Below are 18,902 nucleotides of genomic sequence, written 5' to 3' on the forward strand. Positions count from 1 at the left end.
GGAACCAGCAACAAAGCCGAATGAGTCCGTTGATGGGTGACCCAGATGTGCATGTGCATACCTACCCTTGGTGGCTTGCACATGGCTTGTCAGAAGCTGAAGTCGTCTTAACCAAACGATCGAAGAAAAAGCAGAAGCTCTTGGCATGAACATGAATTTGTTCACCCTCATCTACCCATGGTCCCATCCTATCATGTACGTCTGGTGCTGTCTGGCCCGTTCAGCCACATGACTGTAATCAAGTCCACCGGAGCTTAGCGCTATGATGCATTGCAGCTTCTTTATGGGATAAATCGTTGCCTGTATGAAGCAAATACAGACGAGATGTGAACTGCGTGAGACAGGAGGTTTCCGATCAAGCACACTCCAGAAGCCTTCTTCGCACTAAACCGTAACTGGTCGCGCTAACGCCAACACAAAACGCGTCATTCGCAGCCAGATCAAACCAGACAACTCTGCGCGTCTCGATGACCGACCGTAAGCCTCTTTTTGTTAACAGGGAAGAAGGCACTTGCTTCATCTTCGGAACATGGCGCCCAGGGATACTGCTGTCGAGGGGCCGACTCCTCTCCCCAATCGTCCAGCTGTCCCCATTTCTACACGTTTTTAAGGCTTCCTGGAAATCTAGAGATAGAAGGCACAGATGCGTAATGCCCACCACTCATATCCTTGTTGCATCTTCTCTATCATATTCGTTCGTTATCCCTTCCTAGTATGAACTAGTCAGTCTGTTGAGATGCTCCGATACACCCGCTCGTCTTTTCGCAACCGGAGCCTTTTCAGACCGCAATACTACCTTACCCTGGTCGTTGCTGTTTTCATCATTTCATCATTTCATTTTCTTTCGTTACGATCACGTTCAACTGCGTTTGAGCGATTCGTCCGAGATGATGTGTTACGAGGCCCGGATGACAAGAGCACAACAAAAGCGCCGCATGCTGCACTACAATTAATCGTAAATGATCGGACGGAGAGCCCTGATTTGTCACACGGTACCTTCACTCCGCCTACCAACAGCGCGTTGCGTTCCGCCGCTCCCCTCCGATTCGAGATCGCGGAGTCTCCTAACCCACCTATTAGAAGAGACAGACAGTTGTTGAGTTTTGCAGAAGAGGACGATAGTATTGAGGGACACAACACTGATGGTGTGACTACTATCCGTGGGCACACTGCAGATAGTGTAGAATACGCTGCAAAGCTTGGTCAAACGGACGATCAGCCTGATAGCCTGAACGAAGACGGATTTCCCGCTCCTGATGATGTCGATCGGACAGAAGTGAACGCAAGCCCCAAAGACACGGCTACAGAGCAGCTGACCGAGAAAACCGTCATACAAAGTCCGCCAGCGCCAGTCAGTACTGTGGTAGATCTACTGGCGGTAGACAAACAAGTTCCGATCGAATCACTTGAGAAAATGTATCCATGGTCCGAGCGATACACTTTTCCTGACTGGGACGAGTGTGTTACCGTCAAGGAAAAGGCAGATAATCTTCCCGATCTGCTTCACGTTACCTTTGAGCAATCCGTGCAGAATGTCACTCTTGATGGCTGGGAGGATGAGTGGATTGCAAAGGCTCGATACACAGGTCCCAAGCTTCAGGAGCCAAAAATAGATTTTGTCTACAACTGTGCGTACATGACCTTCCATTTACTAACAGGCTTGCTAAGGCAGACAGGGGTCAATGGATCACAATCAGAACTTCGATCGACGATGCGGCCTTACGAACTCAATTCCTCCCTAAACGATCCAGATGGCGTTTGGATGGCATCTCATGGGACTAACCGCTATCGCGAGTGGGACGAGCTCCGGTATTCGATTCGAAGTGTCGAGAGATATGCTGGGTATTTCACCAATCGCATCCAGATTCTGGTCAATGCATTCCAGATATACTCTGAAAACAATCAATCTGGTCTGATGGGTAAACAACGGCCTCGTTGGCTTAAGGAAGGCTCGGCCAAGGTACAGGTCGTTTCCCAGGAGGAGTTCTTTGGGCCAGAAGAGAGGAAGTGCTTACCTTCTTTCGACTCCCTCACTATCGAGAACCAACTCTACAATACCAAATCAGAAACCGACAGGGTGAGTTTCTTCCTCTACAAGAAGCATGCTACGAACACTGACAATCTTAAGCTATTTGCTCTTTCAGACGACATGATTCTGGGCAAACCTCATGCGGCTGCAGATCTATATTCACCCCTGTTCGGACCAACATTAGGCTTCAAGGATAACGCATATAACACGTTGAAGCCTCCTACCGACGCAGACGCAGAGCGATTCGGTGAAAAGCCATTCCTCATATATACCTCCTGGCTTCTTAACCGGCGCTTTGGCGCACGAAAGCGTAAAGGCCAGGTACACTTTGGCCACTCCTTGTCGCGAAGTGTTGCCCAGGAAGCGATCACCACATTCCCTCGACCGGCACTTCGCAGCGCCGTTCAACGTTTCCGAGGTGAGACTGGTTTCCAGCTCTATTCTTGGTACGTCATGTTCCACTACACAATGGAGCGTCATAGAGAAGCGCTTCTCTGGAGTTATGTCATGCTGAGAAGCGATCAAAATGATGATGGGTATCTTGACTGGAAAGAACGAAGAAAGATCCTGGACGAACTTGCTGAGGGGATGGGCAACGAGAATCCTGAGCAGTATCGTCGCCGGACATATTACCGCGTTGCTGAGCATCACGAGGAAGCTGGACTTGAACCGCCCAAAGTCAACACGGATGTCCTCTGGACGTCGCTCGACGGGCCAATCATGATCAAGGGACTCAATTGCGATGCCTTCGACACTGAGGACTGCCTAGGTCCAGGGTTTTCGATGGAAACAAGCGACGCTGTGGCTCGCAATCCTGTCTTCTCTTCGGCTGCAATATTTGATAGGGTGGCCCGCGAATCACCACGATGCGGTGATTGTCTTCTGAAGCTTATTTTGAACAGAAGGCGTTCCGGCTTGGGCACCACACTACCTCATCCGGTCAAGAAACCTCAGCAGCGTGCAACTGTTTTGAAGGCTCTAATGAAGTTTCATTATACAGTCGTCAGTCCAGACGCTTATTTCTATATGGTCACTGACGCCGAGCAAGCTCGCCACACGCTCCTCAAGCCGTACATCAAGCATAACAAGAAGGCGGGTCAAATATGTCTCAACGATGACGTCGTAACACAGGATGAAGTGGAGCTCGAAGAGCTCAGGAAGGTAATGAGTGGATTGCTAGAGGGATTGTTGCCCAAGCCATCGAGCTTCGAGAAGTGATGGCCGCATGTCTGTTTATCAATGTATCGGAGGTTCAGGTGTTGTATGATATGTAATATAGTCTTCTTGATACTCTAACATTTCAGCTTTCTCCATCACAAGTAGAAGCACCTTCGACCAGGTCAGGTGATGTGGCGCGCGCATTGTACCTAAACCATGAAAGCTTACGGCTTCTTCTGTGCAAGGCACATATGTCGGGATCTTCAGTCAAATGCCCGCCATACTGTTGTGCATTACAGCCCGTTCGCAGTTGTCCACAGACCCGATGGAAAAAGAGGCGAGGCGGGACGACCGGAGGAGATGCCGCTCCCATTGGTTAAGTTTGACCTTTTTCTCAGGGAAGCAAATTTTGGCGAGTTCGGTCGGCGAGCAGGCGACGCCGCCTAGAAAATTCGCCGTTCAGGACGTAATCTCACATGATACGGAGACCAAACCGTTCTGCTTTTTGCGCCAGACCTACCTGTTGCTCGATCAGTATTCTAGACCTGGGTCTTCTCAGCTACATATCTATATATGGCATAATTACCCAAAAGGGGTATGAAGCACGCGACAGCAACCCACCATTATACTTGCAGGCGGACTCCACCGTTCAGTGACAATAGAACATACCCACATGGCCGATCTATGGTCAGCTCTATGTAGAGGCTTGACTATATGGATAGGTTGCGCACGAGTAACATACAGGTCTCCAGGGTATGGTTGATTACTATCGGGTCCACTTGGGCGGCGCTCTGGCGAACGCCACTTTACCTTAAATGCAAAATATGGGGAAGCTCCTCTATTATCCAGGTGTAGCTCAAGTATTCCAGGCGATTTGTTTCGCGAGTCGGGATTTTATACAATATCTTGGCCAGTCTTTCATTCGGCGCACTCTTCGCTCGTCTCTCGCTTTCTATCTTTCGGGTAACGAGTCGGTTCAGCACTTACCCAAGTGATTCTTTCAGCAATTCATCTACCACCTGGATTTATATTGTGAACTTCATCATGCGGTATTCCTTCCTTGCATTTCTTGTCGGTGCCGTCACCAGCCACGAACACAGACAGTCAAGTCCCCGCGTCGGTTACACGACGATTACACCTAACGGTTCGCATGCTCCTGTCACGGTGACTGCGCAGTATCAGCCGATCCCCTCCTATATCCCGTATGCCTCTACTTATGGCCAGTACCTCTGGGTCTCGACCGTCGTTACAGATGCGAATCGGAGACAATGTACTGTCACCAAGACTGAGCAGCCCGTCACAATCCGCCACTACCGCACAACAATAACGCGTACAACCACAAGTACGAGATTAGCTTATGCAGCCCTAACCGGTACATATCACAACGAGAAGCTGTCTGCGGCCTATGAGACGAGGAGTTGGGAAGAATTGTACGAGATCATTGGCGAAGCTGAATATCGCTACCTTGGGCCTCAAGCTTTGAACGGCTACCCAGGATCTGGTCTATGTGACAGTAAATGCCACGGCGGTTCGGGGATCGAGTATCAGCCTGTTCGCGTAAGGGAGTACAAGCACGGCAAGTGGTCCAGCTATAATACAGCTCCAGCCCCAATTAGGGGCACATTCTCCTTCCTTAAAAGCATATGTCGCCTCTGTCTCCAGATTTCCAAAATCGAGTCGCCCGCTCGTTTCTCGTATGTAGTCGGTGTGACACTTACGTTTTGCACCATCCCGTTGATCTTAGTAGGGTAGTTGAACGTTACATTGTCGCGCTTTGCTCGCACCCGCAAGTAATCATCCATCAGCGTCTGAAGCTTTTCGCAATCTTTCCTCGACGACAAGTTCGCGTTGAAGGAACATCCGTTTTCACCTGCGATGAAATAACCATCTTCCTCGAATGGACTCAGTGCTACAAAAAGTACCTGGCCAACTCCACCAGTAAGTGCATCGCTCTGGGCAAGTCCAGGATACGAGTTCTTCAGCTTCCAGGATAAATCACCATCAGACCAGAGCACAACCCAGGAGCCGTGCAGCCCGAGGGCAACATGAACTGGCGTGAACTCGTCCTTGTTGCGCTCCAGTTTGGTCATCAGGTCTTTCGGAAGTCCATGAGAGATCCACGTCGAGCCACAACGAGCGAAGTAGCTGCCCTTCGGCCCAATACTCAGAGACGTGTCTTCCAGCTGCTGTTTATCCAGCCATTCGTGAAGATAATTGTAAGCTTCCCGCGATTTCATAACTACATTCTTAGAGATGCATCGATTCTGTCGCGGACCCATGCACACTTACAATCATCAACCTCTTCAGCTCGGACCACTTCAAATTCTTAGTGAAGCCCTCACATCCCCATGATTGACTTACTGTACCCATTATTTCAGTTATGAACGATCTTAGGTTCTCCATCTTCGTCATCGCCGCCGATCAAAAAGCCAGTGGTGTGCTTGTACGCTACCCATGAAGGTTCTCGTATGCCTATGTCGTTCCAGTCACTGTTGTTCGACCATACGAATCTCCAAGCGTCGCCGATGCGCACCCAATACCATTTCTCCGGTCCGAAAGCGAAGCGCCAATCGGATTGTGGAAGTGTTCGCGGCTTTCGGATGGTTGCCTCTTTGTTTGTGGAGGTAGGAGTTACTTCGGGGCTGCCAGGCGTTGCGAGAGCCTCTCCGTCAGTGCTTGGCGTCGTTGGAATATCCTCGTCGCCGGACATAACGAACGTGTTGAACATCGACGCGTTGTTGGGGTCAACACAAGTTTTTGTAAGTGGTTAAGGCAGGCATCAGTCAGTTTTGACGTCATGGCGCTAAGTGTTTGGGGGCCGGCCTTGTGGCCACCTATCAAATTGTAGCCAGGCGCCTCGAAGTCTTATGGAGGATGATGAGAACTTTCCAGGGCTAGATTAGTAACACGCAGGGATCTGTTAAGAAGAGGATCTGAACTGACCACAACAGGCTACATTCATAGTAAGCTTCATCTGCGTAGCTAAGTTCAATCCCCTGCTCTTCTCTAGAGTTCACTGTGATCAGAGTCGTATTCGTCATCGTAGACATCATAATCATAACACATATCTTCCAGTTCGGACTCGGAATCTTCCAAAAGCTCCGTTTGACAGAGCGTCCAACCGAGATCTTCCATTTCCTTCTTGACCCAATTCATTGGTTCATGTTCGTGTACTTTGACGACGATCTTTTGAAGAGAGGAGGGAATAGTTCTGAATTCGGAGTCGGCTAGTGCTATGGCTTTGGTAACGAAATTGGGACAGTCGAGTGCATCGGTCCTAAGCGCCATCATATTTGTGCTGTATAGCGTTGTGGTTATCGTGATCAAATTACGACAGCGTTCTCGGATCATCCTAAGAAGGGCGGCGCTTTCAAGTCCTAAAGCGACAGTTTTCTTGTCGGGACAGCCAATATCGGGAAAGTCGATGATGAGGTGTCGTACAAAACTCGCGTTGTCTTGCCCAATTCCTGTTAGAAATGCGTCTAACTCCTCGGAGTCACAATCCTCGAAGTTGAAGTAATTCTGGGCGTAGAGGATCGAGGCGGCTTCGGAAGAGACCTCTTTACTCGCAAGAAGAAGCCCTGGAGTGAGCATGCCGGCATTGACACTTCCATCCCCGACGTTCCCCGCAAATGAAATAGGATTTTCGAGCACCAAGACTCGCTCATATATGTCGTTGCGAACTTCGCTGGGGAGCTTGAGGAAGGTTTTAGGCATACTGACAGTCAGAACTTGTAGAGTATTATATAGTATGCAGAGGCTGGCTCTTGAAAACGAAAGAAGCAGTTCTTGAGTTGCAATGAGAACATTCACAATTGAGATGTTTGATCGAAGAAAACGCCCCGTATGCGGGGACTTCAATTGCAATTTCGCTTATATGGCTGGGGTGTAGGTTACACCGCATCTTGCATCAGGTGGGGTAGGGAAATCGTTCACCGCCATACCAGCGCGCACACAAACCTCACTCAACAACCTTAGTTCCAGCGTAGCGAAGATTGATTACGATCAGGGCAGGCTAGTAGCGACGTGGCAATACATTCTCCCTTGCCTAGCCCTGCAGATTCTACCAAATGCAGCTTAGACCTGATCCTCCGCGCATACGACATGCAATAGTCTCCGATGGTGCAGGCCAGTGCACTCAGATCATTTATACGCACCTTTTTTGCTGCTCTTTCTACTATCTTTTCTTGCCTAATTAATAGATAATACAAAATAACTCGTTTCTCTCGCCTATTTAGTTATAGTATGCGAGAACTATAGCTAGATAGATAATAAAAATAACGTCCTTTGCTACGTATAAACGATCTCAGCGCACTTACATGCCTGACCTACACCGTCGGAGACTATTGGGTGTAGTAGTCGCACAAACGCGTTTATAAGTCTAGCTCGTAGAAGTGACTTTGCAGGTGAGGATTCGCTCTAAGCACTCAATTGGCGCCTTCTGTAGGAGTCTCTCAGATACACCTACGAAAATTCGGTACAGCATAGTTAATAGCCGTGTTTGAGGTAGTTTTAATATATGTCACATCCCAGAGCTCGAGAGCTTGCCAAAATGTCGAATCGGCCGATCATATCATGCCAACGCTGTTGGAAACGGAACAAGCTCCTAGAAGGAGCTCGCGCATAGGTTGGTAACCGTTATCTCCGAGCGTTGTCATCCAGATAGCCCATTTTTGTCGATTAAACGGGAACATCCGTTTCCATAATCCAGCGCATCCGGGGGAAACCACCAATGGTACGATGAGGAGTTGGAGGATTGATCGTCAGATATTTCTCGCGGTGTGTTGGCAGATACCCTCCGGCTCGCCAAAGGTCGCCTTAGAACTATGCTGGTCCTACTTAAGCCGATTGTCGACGGCGATTGTTCGTATGTACGGCACTCATGGGTAGGAAATATGTCTCCTTCTTATCCGTTCTCGTTGCCTTTTATGCATTCCCCGTGTGTTCGGCTATGCGCGCGACGGCTTTCGTTGCGGAAAAAGTATGCTCGAACTCGAGATATAAAGGCATCTCTAAATTTGGTTCGAGTGTGAGTGCCGTTATGCCTGGGAGAGAAACCTGGAAGGAGATAGAGCCGTATCGACATAATCATTGTGGAGCTCTATGGCGAGACCGGTTTGATATTCTAAAGTAAAAATAAGGGAAACAAACAGTTGGTCCATTCAACTAAGTCCTCTATCTCGCATCCAAAATCGGCTATCAAACAGTCCGGGGGTTCCTCAATACATGACAATAGTGCTAGTCCACACATTCCAAATTGGCTCCAGCTTCATCTGTGCTGAATTCGTCGAAGTCCGTTTCAGAAGAGGATCCACCCTCCGTGGAGAATCGCCCATGGATGACCGTAGCAGGTCTCTGTAATGCTTGTTCCAGAGTCATTCCTGCAAAGAAAGTATAATTTTCGTCCTCTTTCATCGTACTCTGGATGGCCTCATGTTCCTCCAAATCCAACTCGGCTCTCTTTGCTGCGAATCGTTTCTTGATTTCAACTTGTCTGAGTTCAAGCATGTCCTTGTTTCTCTCCAACTCTTCGATTGTGCTTTGGATTTGCCGCCGTGTAGTTGAGATGGTATTAAGGAAGTCATCATTATCAAGTAGGGTGACAAGCAACTCAGCATCGATAACGAACTGCAAGGCTCTGTTTGCCGTAAGGCGAAGGCGGTGAACAGCAGCATGTCGGAGTTGAGTAATCGAGTTCAAGAGGGCAGTCAATGGTTTCGTCATCTCCTTTGCATCGTAAGGGTGAAATTCGGCTTGATGTCCATGGAGGATTCTGGGCCACCGATTGAGTTCAACTGCTTCGGCACAGTCCCATCCCTCTTCTAGTAGGACTCCGCCTAGGTTTTCCTGGGCAAAGGCATAACAAGCTTGTTCAAGTTTCTGTTGAACACTAACAAGCAGCCGATGTTGAACATCAAAGGGCAAGTAAACAGGGTATAGCGACATGGCAGCAGATGTTGGTTGCGCGGGTTGTGCAACTGTGACCCGAGAAGCTGTTGCCAGTATTCAGCAGTTGTTAACGACCATGCTCACCAGAAACACATACCAGTCTCAGCAAATTCATTGTCATGGCCTCCAGGTTCGTCTTCCCGTCCCTTCATCACGTCTTGTATGGCCGCATCCTCATTCTTTGCTGCTTCTGATTCAGATATAGCTCTTTCAGCGGTCTGAGTAGGAGAAACGTCAAAGACCTCAGGGAAGCGCATTTTGGCTTTCAAGGTCGACTCGAATATCTGATCTTCTAGAAGGCACTTAGCTACATCGCACAAGCCAGTAATGGTGTGCTCCTGGATAAGGTTTCGCACGTCGACTTCGTTTCGATGTTTTTGAATTTGTTTGAGAACTAGCTTTTTTTGACGAAACTGAGCTTTGGTCCCCTGAAAGACTCTTTTGAGAGCTAGGTAAACAAGCCTTTCGTCAGGTGGATTTTTGGCCATGGTGTGCTTGAGGTTCCGCTTCGAACGGTGGTTCTCCCCTGCTTTATAACATGATGTTTACCAAATAAAAATCTTCAAGATATCGGCTCCGACAACATTAGAATGCGGCTCCCCATTCCCGGATTCCCCTAGTACTGAGCATTCCCCCGGCACTTTGACTTCTGGGTTCTTTGTTCTTCTGAAGCACCTTACTAAGCTGCTCTAAAAAGCACAACGCCAAACCCTCTTCATTTCGCAACCTAATGTGCAACAGAATGGCACATCTTCATCACCCTCGATATTAGGCTGACTTCGAGTGCATCCACCCCTAATGTTTTGTGAAGTTTGTTAGGATGGAACATTTCACGAGGCATGCGTTGGACGTACAATATATATGAATTAAAGTAGTACTGAGAACCTAGATTCCCTTAAATTACTGTATACTAATATTGCTGGCAATACCCTGCGCATCCAATCTGGTGTCTTGTTCCTTCACGAGAACACTTCCCTCCCTTGCCAATTAATGCCCCACATGTATACGCCGGCAGCACCTCAGTTCACTTTTGTCCCAGATATCTGCCCACAGTTGCTGATGACAACATCGTTAACCGGCCTATCCCCAGGTCCCGTCGGAGTATTCTCGATCTCTCTAATGACTTTCATCCCATCAATCACATCTCCGAACACAACATGCTTTCCATCCAGATGAGGAGTCATATCAGTCAGGATGAAGAATTGGCAACCATTAGTGTTCGGACCGGAATTAGCCATGCTCAGAAGTCCAGGACGGGTATGCTTAAGGTTGAAGTTCTCGTCGTCGAAAGATTCGCTGCCGAAGATGGTGGCGCTACCGGTTCCATCGCCGTTCAGAAAGTCGCCGCCTTGGATCATGAAGGAAGGGATCTGAAAAGGCATGAGATATAGTTGGATCGAATGGATCTGGGTGTGCTTACCACACGATGGAACGTGCTGCCTTTGTAGCCTCCAACATCTGCCTCATTGGTACAGAATCGGCGGAAGTTCTCCGCAGTTGCGGGAACAACGTCTAGGTACAGCTCCATCTGCACGCGGCCAACATTGCGTCCTAAACGAATTGATTAGCGATAGAATGAAGAAAGGCTTTCTCATAGATATGGTGGCGTGGTAATGGTACGTCTCAACCAGTACGTGCGTCATGCAGCACATCGATACGCAAAGCGCAGCTACATTCTCAACTAACCTCCAATTGTGATATCAAAGAACACGATAGGATTATCCGGATTTGTCGGTTTCTTCTCTGTTGACCCCGACTGCGCAGCACCTTGAGCTCCGGGCTCATTTCTGACGGCATGCGTAGGACCCGGCGGCGCGCTTCCTCCGGTCTGCGCCGGCCTCGACATCTCCGTCTCATCTCCCTTATTCTTACTCGAGCCACAACCCATCGCGGTAGTGTTCTGATTATGGAATGCGTTCGTATTATCGTGATTAAGTGCACGCAGAACAAGGAAGGCAGTTTGTTTTTGATCGTCAATACACTAGACGGTCAGCCACAGCTATGACGACAATCCCTGTGTACGCCACAAGGGCTAGCAGTAGTACAGGCTCAGAATCCACAACTCATGACGCGTCTTGTCGTACCCGCTTTCATCAAGTCTCAGTATGGCGGTGTTAAGAAAGGGTGTGTGTGCATTCACGCGCGGCAAGAAGATTGTCAAAATATATCTAATAACTCATCTAAAAGTAGTCAGTTTCGATTCTTGCCGTCGCCGCCTCTTGCCGATTCATACCTAGATACTGCTTCCTAAACTTCCGCCTTCTGAGCATACCCATACGTATGACGCTCCCTGTGAATGGTACTGTAATGGCAAAGTAGATCCAAAGAGTCTGCTTCAGAGCCGCACTACTTGCTGTCATGCTGAACAACCCGGTCACGAAAGTCATCAGGATGAAGATGGACGCAAGCTACGTCAATCGCGCCATGTTGTAGGCTTCCTTGAGTGCTCATATGGATTCCTCGATGAAGATCTCGGACGTGACGACGCCGGCCAGCCGGTCCACATGTTATTGCATTTTGTGAAGCGTTTCGAGTACACGGCGGAAGTTCGACGAGATATCTTCGAAGTTGTAAACCTGTTTCCTTGGCCCTGATAACCAGTGAGCTTGAATAAGAGGTTTGTCCTCCTTCACTACCGGACAAGATTTTGTGAGGTATCAATTTAGCTCGACTCCGTGTTCTTCCAGCCCGTTCATATAGACTAGTATCGTCGCCGAGCATCTTCCTCTGAACGTACCTACGAGAAAAGACTAGAGATCGGGTCTTTTATCGTCACTAAGCCCCCTTCCCCCAATATGAAATTCTAGATAACTGCCTATGCTATTTCTAATAACCAGTACGCACGGTGATTGAATATCTTCAACTCCTTCTTCCGTCATAGATAATTCCAGTCGTAATTCTAACCCGTCATAGTTCCACCAGAAGGTTCAAGCCTAAGTTCTCCAGGCTGCACATGTACGCTATCGTTGCTTTACAGAGCTTCCTCCCCCACCTTATCATGGCTCTGGTACCTTTTCACATAATTTTAGTCAATCTGTACACTGTAGGAGGCTAATTATGACCACATTCTATTGAATCTATTGTTTTTGGCTTATAAGTAGCTAAAACCGACAGACGAAACGAGAACACGGTATGCACAGCAAGAGGTGATAATTTTCAGTAATGATCCTTACGAATCCTTGATTTCGAAATGAATATATACAGAATAAGCCAAGTATGCGTGACCCCCCTCACGCACACGCCCTCCACACGACGCTCTAGCACGTAAACACACTAGGTCCGGGAACAGTGTACGTCTGCGCCTTATACGCATCATACGTGATACCAGCGTCCGTTCCCTTGTAAGCACCCGGGAACGCAACGAGGCCAGAAGGCGTAGTCGATCCAGATCCAGTAACCTTAAGCTGATGGCATCCCGGGTAGAACTGCGCACCAGGGTAGGTGTAGGAGGCGTGCAGTGCGATGATCTCGTGGCGGACAAGGTAGTAGCCGGGCTTGAGGCAGGAGGGGACGGTGTAGGTGGCGACGCCGCCGGCGGACATCAGCTTGGTGTCGCCCCAGGTGTTGGAGGTGCCTTCGCGGCCTTCTTCTTTGACTTTGAACCAGACGGCGCTGGAGTATTGTTAGCAATGGTCATGAGGAGAGGGGGAAGGGGAGAGGAAGCGTACGTGGAGTTGGGCATGTAGCTGTTGCACCCAGCATCCGGGCATCTTGCCATGTAAGTCACAGTGGGCCCGACGTGGCTCTCAGGCCAGAGCGTCCAGCGGAGCGAGATCTCGGATCCCGCAGCGACTTCGGCGTGGAGAGCAGCAGGGGATGATCCCACGATGCCACCCACGGTGTAGCCGCCGCACTGGAGGTCAGCGATTGTTACATCCTGAATGGGACCGTTGCCCTGGATGGGGCGTGAAATTCGCTGCGGCGCGGGCGAGGTGTAAGGATCGGTGTAAGGCTGATAGAAGGTGTAGACCTTGTTTGCGATGGTCGCGTTGTCGACGTAGCCGTGGGCAGCGACGGCGGCGGCGAAGCCGAGAGTTGGGAGAAGGTACTTCATGGTAACTTATTCAAAAGCGAAAGACGATCCTGCGTTGTTTTGGAAAGAAACGAATGTGAATGAACGAGGGTAGTAATAAAAGAATGGAAACGGTGCTGGACCTGGAGTGCGTTGTGCTGGAAAAACGACCGCCGTCTTTTATATTAAGAGCCATGCATGTTAACATTAATACAAGGGGAGCAGCATACAACGCCATGTGGGTCGCATAGCGAACTGTTTGAGATGTCCAATCTGGTGTCGATCATGAAGGACGATGTGTAGATTAAACGAAACACGCTACAGCGAAAGGGTGCGGTCCGTGACCACCAAGACCTTCCTCCGGCGGAAACATGACGACTTGGCGATTCGAGAACTTGCGATGGGAGAGGGCAGGTCGGTGGTTGGCGGATTTGCGGGACGGGTGGTAGCTGCAAGTGATCATATAGATGGTGGTGGGATCGTGCATCCCCATGGGCAGCCTTGCTTGCGACTTGTAGGTGCACTGCCGGCGGCAATGGTTTGTTGGTTCTTGGATCTGGGGTGCATTGATAGTCCAAGAAGTCTTGACGATTTTTTCATTGGTGGAGATATGGTGTTTGGGCGTTGCGGGACGACGAGCGGCACGTGTGTTTCATATACTGCGGTACGACTTTCCGGGTTGACGTGGACTTGGCCGTTCGCTTCGGATGTCGTGGGGTAGAACAAATTGCTGTGGATGCAAAGTAGCCGCGCTTCGCTTTGAAAGGAGCGATAGATTCGTCATCTATGGTTTCATGGGAATCCTGGCGGCAATGGCAGTGGAGAAGACGGAAGGGGGTTCCGGATGGGTGTTGCTTGGTGATTCGCATTATCCCAGGCGCATGTCAAGACTCGAGACTAAGTCAACTGTTCCACAACTCGCAGCAGTCCTACCAATGTAAGCATGGCGAAGTGCTATGTCCGCATCTTTGGCCTGGAAATCTCACATCGATATCCGTGAGTCACACCCTACTTGGGCTTCCCAAAATCCGGCTCCGCAGTCCAAAATACCACCCCATCAGGAATCGCCACTACCGCACTCCTAGTGAAGATGTGTTTCGCCTTCTTCCACTCCAGTCCTTCTAGCAAACCTCCTTTAACAGCAACAACTGGTGGGTCTCCGCCTTCAACGACATGAGCGTGCAAGATGCGGCTCCCACACTTGTTGCAAAAGTAGCATTTTTGCTTCCTCCCGCTATCACAGATGCGCGAGAAGTGGGAAACGTTGGGGTTGTCGTCGACACGAAAGAAGGGGAAGATGGCGGAGGTTCCGAAGGCTGAGGCAGCTTGCCGCCTGCAGTCGATGCAATGGCAGTGGTAAAGGTTTAAAGGTTTGTCTGTGGGCGTAACGAACTTGACGGAGCCGCAAGCACATCGACCGTTCATTTTGCGTTTCCCTTGTGGATTGCTCGGAATCTGAGTATGACGGCGCAGTCCCCTTCAAGTTGGGCATCCTCTTATTTATGAGGCTCAAAGGCCCCGCATCCCCACGAGCGGGGTGTGCCACCGTTATAGAATCCGGCTGCCTGCAGATCGAATTTCATCTGCCGGTCCTCTGGTAGTGCCTTGGGATCGGTTTTGATGATGAAGACGGCCATTCAGGGTCTCCGTCTCCTGCGAGGAGCCGTCGCAGGCTACATGACCAAATCCCCGGCAGGGTCAGGCTAGACATCATTGAGTGCGCTTTGTGGTCGCGAGAACAACTTGCGCAATGTAAACACATTCTTGGAATTTGCGCAGATGGTTCAGTTGTTCCCAGTGACGTCTCGAAGGTTCGGTCGCTCATTCCTCAATTGTGAGGTCCAAGCTCACCAACCCCACCACATTCGAGTACGAGCAGCCCCGCGCGTGAACGCCGCAAACATTGAACTGCTCCAAAACACGACACGATACCCCCAAGTAAACGCTGCAGCACCCGAACCATGGTGATCAACTACAGCAAGTGGGTGAGCTCTCTCCTTCGCTCTCCTGTCCTACGACATATACACTAATGCGGAAGTGCAGGATGCCCTCGAGCTCTCCGACGACAGCGACATCGAAGTACACCCCAACGTCGACAAAAAGTCCTTCATTCGCGCCAAGCAAGCCCAAATCCATCAGGAGCGCGACCACCGCAGACACCAGATCAAGACCCTCAAATACGAACGCATCATCAACGACGGCCTGACTGAGCGTATCGAGAAGCTCCTCACAGCCCTCAAATCGCATAAAGATAAAGATGCAGAGGACAACACAGACCAGCTGGTCTTCCAGTCGCTGATGGAGGGCATGATGGCAAGTGGGTCCGAGGACAGGCCGCCACCACCGCCAGAAGGTGTGCATGAGCATGTCAAAGAGAAGCCTACATACCCGCAGATGATGGCGAGCTTGGTGGATACCGTGAAGAAGGAGATGGATGAGAAGAAGGTGGTCGATAATCGGTTAGACGCGTTTATCGCAGGGCTGGGCGAGCACAAGGAGAGGGTCGAGGGGCTGCAGAAGCAGTTACTGGCGAAGCTGGCGGAGCTCGAGGCTGAGGAGAAGAAGCACATCACCAGCGACGATATTAAGGACGGGTTCAACTACTCCAACGTCAAGACGGAGGCTTCCTCGTCAGCGCCGAAGAAGCAGGAGTCGTCCGTCGAGTTGCTCAATAACCCCTCACGCCCCGCCGCCCAGCGCACCGACACAGGTCAAGACTCTGGCGCAGACGGCGACATAGAAGAGGGTGTAGCACTCGCTGACAACGAAGACGATGTCGAAGCCTCACCGTTGGCTAAAGAATTTGCAAAAATCAAACGCGGCGACTGGTCCACCTGCCTCTCCTTCATCTCCGCCCACCCCGAAATCCTCAAAGAGAAAGAAACAGACGGGCTCCTCGTGGAAGCCTTCAACAGCGAACTCGAAGGCAAGCCCAAGCACGCCGCGCAGTGCGTGCACCAAGGCCTCCTTCTTCAATACTGCCGGCAACTTGGCGGAAGAGACGGTGTAGCCCTCTTCTTCAAGCGCGTGCAGACGAAAGACCATCAAGCAAATAAGCTCTTCAACGACGACGTCGACTCCACTTACCGCCGCATCCACGACCGCGCCGCAGAAATCAAGAAAGAGCGCGAAGAAAACGCGGGCCAGGAAGGTGTCGAGCAGATTCAACTGCACGCTGTCGATCCCAACACTACCATCAACATCCAGGTCCCGCCGAAAGAACCCACGTCCACAGACGAAGAAGGCCGCGCGGTGGAAATTGCAAGCAGAGAGATCTTCGAGGCTTTCCCTCCGGGCTTGCAGCGCGCGCTGGAGAGCGGGAGCCTGGACGAGGTGAATAAGGTATTGGCAAAGATGAGCGTGGACGAGGCGGAAGAGGTGGTAGGGAAGTTAGGGGATGGCGGGATGTTGAGTCTTGAGCAGGGCGTGGTGGATGCGACGACAGACGAGGGGAAGAAGGTTATGGAGGAAATTGAGCGGAGTCATAAGATGCCTGAACAAGGTCAGGCGGTAAATGCGGTGGACGAGGTCGATTGAGGATGAGGTGGGCAGATGCGATGTGAGCTAGTCCAATGATGCATTCAAGCGGAGTAGGATTATGGTTGCATGTGTACTATAGCTGATAATGGTACCTACGAGTCATCGCAAGTCGAGCAATAGCCGAGCAATGAGATACCCTTCATGATACATTCTCCAACAGAAAAGAAGTTCCGAGCAGCCGTAGTGTTGTAGTCCACCGTATATGGCAACTCTGCAATATGCCCAATGATGGACAGCAAGCCCCCATGAAGATCCCACCCACTCGCTCAAGCATAGATTGGAGAGCTGAATTGCACCCAAGAAGCTTCTTGAAAGCTGGAAATTCCCACAGCCTTGAAACCTCAAACGACTTATAAGGCCTCCTAAAATTCACTACCAATCTCATTACAGACCGAACGTTCTTCACTCGCCCCGCAGGCTTCGACCAATTTACTAAATCAAGTCTCCCAGCGTCGAATCAATCCCATTCATCGCAGTATCGCCCTCAAATGCCGCAAACTCATCCTCCGCCGCACTCCGGCTCATCTTCCTCTTCTTGAACGTAGCCTGCCCGTACACGCCGTTTTCATCAGCTGGTCTTGCATGCGCCAAGCTATGCAGCAAGTCCGCGCCAGGAAGCGTGTTGGGCGCGCCGATCGCGGTGGCAGGCTCTGTGTTGGCGACGTCTGTACCACTGGGTGCGGGGGCCATGGGAGGCTCGACAGGGTGGGCAGGCATCTCGGGGAAGACGTCGTCGGGGACGTTTGGTTGTGCCTGCAGAGAGGGAGAGCCAACGGGCGTGAAGGACTCGACTGGTGGGGGTGTGAGGCCCTCTACTTCGGGACGTTCGTGGGTGGGCTGTGCAGAGTGTGCTCCTCCGCCGTTGCTCGTCTCTGCAAGACCGCTCATGATGGCGGCTTCGACCTCGCGCGTGCGGTTCTCGATGGCTGCCTTGCGGGTCTTGAGATCTGCCATCTGCGCCTCGTCGTCGCCTAGCTTGTTGCGAGTTGTCTCCAGGAGCTTTTCCAGCCCCGAGACGAGCGCCTGTCGTGCTTTGATGCTGTCTGCCACCGCGTTCTCTGCCGAGGCGAGTTTCTTGACTAGTTGGCCGAGCGCGGCTGCGTGCATGGGCGGCGTAGGAATGGGTGTGCTTGGGTTCGTGAGTTTGTCGTACTCTTGGTTTGCGGTTGTGACGAGGGGCTTCGCGGCGAGGTCTGCTTTCTGGAGAGTGGTTGCGAGAGGCTCTACGGGCTTGAGGTCGGGTGGAATGGAGGAGCCGGAGAAGAGGGAGCCGCCTAGTTGACCGAGAGGCTTCTTGCTTGATCGTGAACGGTCGGCATCTGGTCTAATTAGAAATAGTCGCATAAAAGTGAGCAAAGGATTAGAATGTACCGTCAAGACCACGCTCGAGCTCCTCTATAATCTGTGGTCGGAAGACCTGGCGCGACCTCCAAACTTCGAACACCCGCCTCATCTTCGACTGAATATCTGGTGGGGAGCCCTTGTAGGCTTGGGTGCTGCCTCCCACGACGACGGGGTCAAAGGCCCGGAGGAATTCCTCCTTCTTGCGGATCTTGGACTGTTGAACAATTTCTGGTAGATTATTAGTTTGAATAGGTGAAGAGGCGGGTTGAAAGTTTACCATTTGCGAGGTAGATGAGTGTCAACTTCTTGTTCGGTGTCATCTCTTTGACTCGTTGAGACCATAGTAGAGCGATTTTGTCGGCATGTCGTCTGCGGAATTGCGGTTAGCTCGACTTGTGAATGGGCACGATGTATATCGTCAAGGTAGGCAAAGGAAGTATGCAAGTGCAATATGCCGGTCGTTGTGATGGAGCACGTTTGCGGGCATAGTGACATGATGTGAAGTCAAGGAAATCAGTACCTATGGAACAAGATCCACTGGCCAACAGACGAGATTGAATCTTGCGTCTCGTTCAAAGACGAAAGCTTCGCCTTCAAGCTGTCTTCCGTAAAAGCCATCCTGTCGAGTCACACGTGTTGAGTTGCCAATAGTTGAAAGCGCGACCAGGCGTAGAAATCAAAGTCTCACGCGAGCTTCTGCCCTTGCGAAACAACTATGTAACCCGAAGCGCGTACTATGTAGACCAAGGCTCAAGTGCTCGCAGAATGCGCCAGTGACCGAATGGAATGTACACCGAGTTGCTGCTGCAAGTGTGGTGGTTACGTGTGAGGTAAGTTGCGCGTCAATTGAAGTGAGCGCAAGCTCGAGCT

At 50.7% G+C, this 18,902-nt stretch overlaps 9 protein-coding genes across 9 annotated transcripts; 2 read left to right on the plus strand and 7 right to left on the minus strand.

The window, feature by feature from the left end:
• Positions 1–736: 736 nt before the first annotated feature.
• N0V89_004815 (uncharacterized protein) lies at positions 737–3,247 on the plus strand (the record flags this gene model as incomplete). The annotated part of the gene is made up of 1 exon (XM_056213597.1): positions 737–3,247. One exon carries the CDS (start codon positions 737–739, stop codon positions 3,245–3,247), a length of 2,511 nt encoding a protein of 836 aa, XP_056073905.1.
• Positions 3,248–4,776: 1,529 nt separating this feature from the next.
• Positions 4,777–5,557, minus strand: N0V89_004816 (uncharacterized protein; the record flags this gene model as incomplete). The annotated part of the gene is made up of 2 exons (XM_056213598.1): positions 4,777–5,451; positions 5,549–5,557. The coding sequence occupies 2 exons, from the start codon at positions 5,555–5,557 to the stop codon at positions 4,777–4,779; spliced, it is 684 nt and encodes a 227-aa protein (XP_056073906.1).
• Positions 5,558–5,561: 4 nt separating this feature from the next.
• On the minus strand, positions 5,562–5,897 carry N0V89_004817 (uncharacterized protein; the record flags this gene model as incomplete). The annotated part of the gene is made up of 1 exon (XM_056213599.1): positions 5,562–5,897. The coding sequence occupies one exon, from the start codon at positions 5,895–5,897 to the stop codon at positions 5,562–5,564; it is 336 nt and encodes a 111-aa protein (XP_056073907.1).
• Positions 5,898–6,193: 296 nt separating this feature from the next.
• N0V89_004818 (uncharacterized protein) lies at positions 6,194–6,904 on the minus strand (the record flags this gene model as incomplete). Its single annotated transcript, XM_056213600.1, has 1 exon — positions 6,194–6,904. The coding sequence occupies one exon, from the start codon at positions 6,902–6,904 to the stop codon at positions 6,194–6,196; it is 711 nt and encodes a 236-aa protein (XP_056073908.1).
• Positions 6,905–8,425: 1,521 nt separating this feature from the next.
• N0V89_004819 (uncharacterized protein) lies at positions 8,426–9,624 on the minus strand (the record flags this gene model as incomplete). Its single annotated transcript, XM_056213601.1, has 2 exons — positions 8,426–9,180; positions 9,234–9,624. 2 exons carry the CDS (start codon positions 9,622–9,624, stop codon positions 8,426–8,428), a joined length of 1,146 nt encoding a protein of 381 aa, XP_056073909.1.
• A 531-nt stretch (positions 9,625–10,155) lies between these two features.
• On the minus strand, positions 10,156–11,024 carry cyp3 (Peptidyl-prolyl cis-trans isomerase-like 1; the record flags this gene model as incomplete). Its single annotated transcript, XM_056213602.1, has 3 exons — positions 10,156–10,506; positions 10,557–10,687; positions 10,823–11,024. 3 exons carry the CDS (start codon positions 11,022–11,024, stop codon positions 10,156–10,158), a joined length of 684 nt encoding a protein of 227 aa, XP_056073910.1.
• A 1,369-nt stretch (positions 11,025–12,393) lies between these two features.
• N0V89_004821 (uncharacterized protein) lies at positions 12,394–13,190 on the minus strand (the record flags this gene model as incomplete). Its single annotated transcript, XM_056213603.1, has 2 exons — positions 12,394–12,748; positions 12,805–13,190. 2 exons carry the CDS (start codon positions 13,188–13,190, stop codon positions 12,394–12,396), a joined length of 741 nt encoding a protein of 246 aa, XP_056073911.1.
• Positions 13,191–15,109: 1,919 nt separating this feature from the next.
• CDC37 (hsp90 co-chaperone Cdc37) lies at positions 15,110–16,685 on the plus strand (the record flags this gene model as incomplete). Its single annotated transcript, XM_056213604.1, has 2 exons — positions 15,110–15,133; positions 15,192–16,685. The coding sequence occupies 2 exons, from the start codon at positions 15,110–15,112 to the stop codon at positions 16,683–16,685; spliced, it is 1,518 nt and encodes a 505-aa protein (XP_056073912.1).
• Positions 16,686–17,120: 435 nt separating this feature from the next.
• N0V89_004823 (uncharacterized protein) lies at positions 17,121–18,312 on the minus strand (the record flags this gene model as incomplete). The annotated part of the gene is made up of 2 exons (XM_056213605.1): positions 17,121–18,007; positions 18,060–18,312. 2 exons carry the CDS (start codon positions 18,310–18,312, stop codon positions 17,121–17,123), a joined length of 1,140 nt encoding a protein of 379 aa, XP_056073913.1.
• Between the last annotated feature and the right edge of the window lie 590 nt (positions 18,313–18,902).

This window comes from Didymosphaeria variabile, assembly GCF_027946475.1.
Source record: "Didymosphaeria variabile strain IMI 356815 chromosome Unknown scaffold_3, whole genome shotgun sequence".
Taxonomy (NCBI): domain Eukaryota; kingdom Fungi; phylum Ascomycota; class Dothideomycetes; order Pleosporales; family Didymosphaeriaceae; genus Didymosphaeria; species Didymosphaeria variabile.